Here is a 5,486-nt window from a genome sequence, read left to right as displayed (position 1 = left end):
AATTTTAAATCCTTTATACATCGTGATTTTCATATGATGTTTATACCGTGTAGATTAATAAGAACATTTTTAAAAAGTAAATAAAATGTTAATATACGATTTCATATATTATCAACAAAGCTAATGTAATTGTCATCGATTGATGTGTTGTGTTATGTGTTAATACATCATCAATAAAATAAATATAATTATGGGTTTAAAATTAATGTATTTAAACATCTCATTAATGTAATTATAAATAAATTCTAATTAAAAATTATAAGAAATTTATAGTTAAAACTTAATTATAAAAAGACCCACTTTAAATATAACCAAACAACATTTTAAAACTCAAAGATCTACCGCAAAACTCAATAATTCATATATGCTGTTTTATATTTATGATAAAAACAATAGAGTTAAATTATTTTAGGCATTCTATAATTTAAAATTTTATATATGTTTATTTTATGTAAAGAATACTGTTTAAAAATAAAAAATATTTTTAAGAAATAATATAAACTTATTTTTCACAACATTACTTACTATTTTAAAAAATAAAAATAATTTAATTGATAGTCTGTGTATAGAGAGGTAAGAAAACTAGTTATATTAGATTTTAGAATGTTGAAGTTCAACGAAATTAGATTTTTATTTTGAAAACATATTCTGGAAAGATAATACAAAATATTTGTTGTGATATTATTAATTGTGTTAATTAAATAAAACAATCTTCGTCTAACAATAAAGGGATAAATATGAATAAACACCTCCATATTCTTTTACTATTTTAAATTTAGAAAGACTTGAGTGATAAGATTGATTTTAGGGTGAAGTTTGGTTTGCATTATTCTTTAAAGTATATAATAGTTTAAATGTAGATTTATTTTGTTTGAAAATTCTATCTAAAATTGTGTCTTTATTCAAAATTCTGGTATTTTGGAGTTAATATTTTCAGTAAATATACGATTAATAATGTTAAATAATATTTTATTACATTAAGGAAGGGTTTTTGAGGTTGATTTGATCGCTGCCGCTGACTTGTTGGAGAGTGGAGTTGATGAAGGGCTTCTCTTGCCTTTTCACCTCAACTTTTTATTATTAATATTTAATTTGTTTCTTTTCCTACTGCTGCATTGCTTCATGCCTGTGCCTCTACTCCAACCTCACAACCCTATTTCTTTTAGTACAAGCAAGATGTTGAATCCCTCCTTGCCGGTGGCTTCTAGAACCCGGAGTAGGATGGAAGCCTACTGGTCCGAGGTCTGTCCTCCAAGCAAGCGGAGGAACACCAGGAAGGAGGTGGTGGTGCAGAACCCCAGCCCCATACCTACTAAGAAACACTCCGGTGAAACCCAATTCTTGTACGAAGCACCTAACATTGACATACACCGCTGTAAACAAGATTCCAGACACCCTGCTAATATTTCCAATCTTGATTATAATGATGATGAAGAAGAAGAATATGATGATGATGATGATGATGACGAAGACGAAGACAATGATGATTCAATGGAGGGTTCTCATGAGGCTCTCCCCTCTCCAAGCGAAGAAGACAATGATGAATCCGAGGATTTGGATTACTGTGGGGAAGAAGAGGAGAAGGACGTCTTTTATATCAACGATTCTACATCTTCCGGTACCGAGTCTAAGCCTAAATCTAAGGGTAAAAAAGTGGGGGCGGCCTCGGCCTCCTCCAGGAAACTCCACCTTCTTACAGTAGAGGCGGATGCTATTTTGGAGAATGTAGACTCGGATTCAAATAAGGTCCTCGAAGTTGAATCTGAGAACAACTCTTTGCCTATCAAGTTCGGTTCTTGGGTTGAGAACACAGTTACTCCTAACAATGCAGATATTATTGATGATGAAATGGAGTCACTGTGGACTGAGATGCAGTTTTGTCTTGCGTCTGATGGGATTGCTTCAAAGCCTTCCTTGGTACTGTCAATTAATGTTTTACTTTATTATATTGCATTGCATGTCTACCAACCAATACTTACTAAGACTGCATTATTTATTTATTGTTTCATTAAATGATGCTTTGCATATGTGTAGCCCATTGTATCCACAGTTTCAAATGTATACTAAAATCAAAGTTAAATCCCTTGCTTTTATCTTGAATGAGTTTGTTTTCCCTTTTAGTACATAGGAACATAAACATAGGACATGCGCATCTCCCTATAAATGCTATAAACTGAAGTGCAAAGAGGCCTCGAACTTGTTTAGAAAGGAATTAAATGTAAAATATATCGGTTGTTTCTAACATCATTTAGGAACAGTTAACTTTTTTTTTTTTATCAGTATAAGAAAGAGCTATCTGCATAGGAACTCCTTAAAGTGAAAATTAGCATTTTCATGTGAATTCAAGGTGTCAACATTTAGATGATTGAACTTAAACTTATATTGTTCATACTAATGAGCAGGTGGAAATTGAGGATGCCGCTAATGTTTCTGAGGTTAAACAGGACAGAGCAGCCCTATGTCGTCAAGGGGATCATTATCTTGTGCTAGATGAAGAAATTGGAATAAAATGCAAATTTTGCTCCTTTCTGCAACTGGAAATCAAATACGTTGCTTCACCTTTTGTAAGTTTTATATGAACCTCTATGTTTCATGTCTAATAATCTATCATTTTGAAAATGGATTTAGATGTAAACAGTTCCGATGAGAATTATTGTCATAGACAAGTTAAATGGCTCGAATAATAGGCTAATGTCAAGGAGCCTAATATGTATACTGCAGCACTTGAGTAAATGGATCTTACTGAGCTTCAGATATTTGATTCTTATAATCTTGTTTTGCTTGTTGCAGATGAAACATCCTTATGGAAAATTTAGGAGCCAATATTCTGGCATTGTGGACTCCTCTATGTTTGATGGTCTTCAAGATGTAGACCCTAACATTGATATGCCTGGTTGTGATTCCTCTGCCAATGTCGAAGGAACGGTATGGGAAATCATTCCAAACATAAAGGAAAAACTTTACCCCCATCAGCGTGAAGGTTTTGAATTCATTTGGAATAATATAGCAGGGGGAATATATCGTGATAAGTCTAAAAACTCGTCCAGTGAAGGTGGAGGATGCATTATATCACATGCTCCAGGGACAGGGAAGAGTCTACTGACTATTGTCTTTCTTCAGACATACTTAAAAGAGAATCCAAGTTGCAGGCCGGTGATTGTTGCTCCATGTAGTATGTTACTGACATGGGAAGCAGAGTTAAGTAAGTGGAAGGTTGATATTCCCTTTCACAATATGAACAGTCCGGATTTTTGTGGAATGGGAAAAGCAAATGGAGTTGCTCTTTATGAGAAACTTAAAGTTGGTGTCCCGGATGCAGATAGACTTGTTAGGCCTTTGGTGAAACTGCTTTCCTGGAAATACGATGGAGGCATTTTGGTGATCAGTTACAACCTTTTCACTCAACTTGCTGGAAAAGAGACAAAGAGGAAACAAAAATGTAAAAATCTACATAAGCAAGTCAGCAAAATCCTTCTCGACCTTCCTGGCCTTCTAATCCTTGATGAAGGACACATACCTAGAAATGCTGCTACTCTTTTGTGGAAGGCTTTGTCTGGAATTAAAACCAATCGCCGTATCATTCTTTCTGGAACTCCTTTCCAGAATAATTTTGATGAGCTCTTCAACACACTCTGCTTAGTGAGACCCACATTTGCTGAAGGAATCCGGTATTCTAATCGATACAAGCATAATAGTAGGCGTGGGTGCAAAGGAAACGAAGCAAAGCGAAACTTTACCTCTTGGATTGGTTCCATTAGAAATGAAATCGGGGGACTGAGGGAGGTTAGAGCTGTGATTAAGCCTTTTGTTCACGTGTATAAAGGCACAATTCTACAGACTGCACTTCCCGGTTTGAGGCACACTCTAGTTGTATTACGGCCCACTGAACTGCAGAAGAAAATCCTGGAGCGCGTTGAAGAAATCCTGAAGCATGTACAAGAAATCCTGGAGCGTGTTAAGGAAGCAAAGAATCTGTTCAAGAGAAAAAGAGAGAAAGAAAAAAAGAATGCACTTGATTTTGATCGTTATGTGTCCATGATCTCAATCCATCCCTCATTGTTGAAGCAGCTGTTGAAGCAGCTTCCAGACCAGAAGGATATTAATGAAGTTGTAAGCTCCATTGTTAGCAATGAAGAGATAGAAAGGATAAGACTGAAACCTGAGGAAGGAGTGAAAACAAGATTCCTCATGAATCTGCTTAAGCTTAGTGAAGCTCTGGAGGAAAGGGTTATAGTTTTTAGTCAATATCTTGGACCTTTACGCTTAATAATGGAGCAGCTTGAGTATCATTTTAAATGGAAGGAAGGGGAGGAGATATTGTTCATGCACGGGAAATGTGATATAAAACAGCGTCAATGCTCCATTAATGTGTTTAATGATCCAGAGAGCAAAGCAAGGGTGTTGCTTGCATCAATAAAGGCTTGCTCTGAAGGTATAAATCTTATCGGAGGTTCAAGGGTGGTGTTGCTTGATATGACGTGGAACCCATCCGTGGAAAGACAAGCTATATGCCGCGCATATAGGCTAGGCCAGAAAAAGGTTGTATACGTTTACCGACTTATCTCATCCGTGATTGAGGGGCACAAATTTAATCGACAAGCTGGCAAGGATCGGGTATCTGAGTTATTGTTCTCTTCTGATGAGCATCAGGAGCAAGTCTGTGATATTGTAGAGGATAAAGTTTTGGAAGAGATGCTGCAGCATGGAACAATCAAGTCAATGTTTGAAAAGATCATTAATGAGCCCAAAGATTCTGAGTTCATTGAAGCTTTTGAGGATCAAGAAAAGGTATCTGTCCCCTCGTAGTAGATATGTTCATTCTGTTTGCTGACATTTGGATTCCTTACTAGCGTAGTATGTTGGTGTGGGTGTTTAATTTTTGAGATATCTTACAAGCCACTGCGTATTCCTTGTTTGGGGAAAAGATTGATGAATGTGAGGAACATGTTTGGTGATGGTGGTGTTATGGAGAGCTTCCCCAACTTTTTCCTTTCCTTTCCCTCTACAGCAAACACAAAACATGTTTCGTTTAGTCTTTTTTTGTGCACCAATGTTTATACGTTTTCCTTTCCCCACACTTTACCATTTATTGCCACATTCCCTAGTATATATCAAAACCGTTGTGTGGGAGAAATTTTGCGTCTTTTTCTCTAATTATATTTAATAAAGTGTAGTTTTTAAAAAATTTAAAAGATGCTAATTTTATTATCATATTTTATTAGTTAAAGGAGTTTATACAAGTATTTATTATTTAAGTTTTTGCTGGGTGAAAGAATTTTATGATATCTTTGGGGAGTGATTAGAGTAGTAAATCAGCTTTTCGAACTTAAAATAGTATGAATGAGAGAATGATCTACTTGTTTATTGATCACCCTTACTTGAGCTAACTCAGCTAACAACTAACTAAACTGTTACAACTAATCATTGCTTAATATAATCTGACTATATGATTCCATCTTCTACAGTAATGAATTGTATAAGATGTA

General features: G+C 35.3%; 1 protein-coding gene across 1 annotated transcript; it reads left to right on the top strand.

The window, feature by feature from the left end:
* Window positions 1–997: 997 nt before the first annotated feature.
* Window positions 998–5,165, top strand: LOC105783602 (SNF2 domain-containing protein CLASSY 3). Its single transcript, XM_012609158.2, has 3 exons — window positions 998–1,917; window positions 2,403–2,564; window positions 2,791–5,165. Exons 1-3 carry the CDS (start codon window positions 1,123–1,125, stop codon window positions 4,804–4,806), a joined length of 2,973 nt encoding a protein of 990 aa, XP_012464612.1. The 5' UTR covers window positions 998–1,122; the 3' UTR covers window positions 4,807–5,165.
* Window positions 5,166–5,486: the final 321 nt, after the last annotated feature.

Source organism: Gossypium raimondii, chromosome 13 (assembly GCF_025698545.1).
Source record: "Gossypium raimondii isolate GPD5lz chromosome 13, ASM2569854v1, whole genome shotgun sequence".
NCBI lineage: Eukaryota > Viridiplantae > Streptophyta > Magnoliopsida > Malvales > Malvaceae > Gossypium > Gossypium raimondii.
Note: the sequence above shows the minus strand (reverse complement) of the source record. Positions and strands in the feature narration are given on the sequence as shown.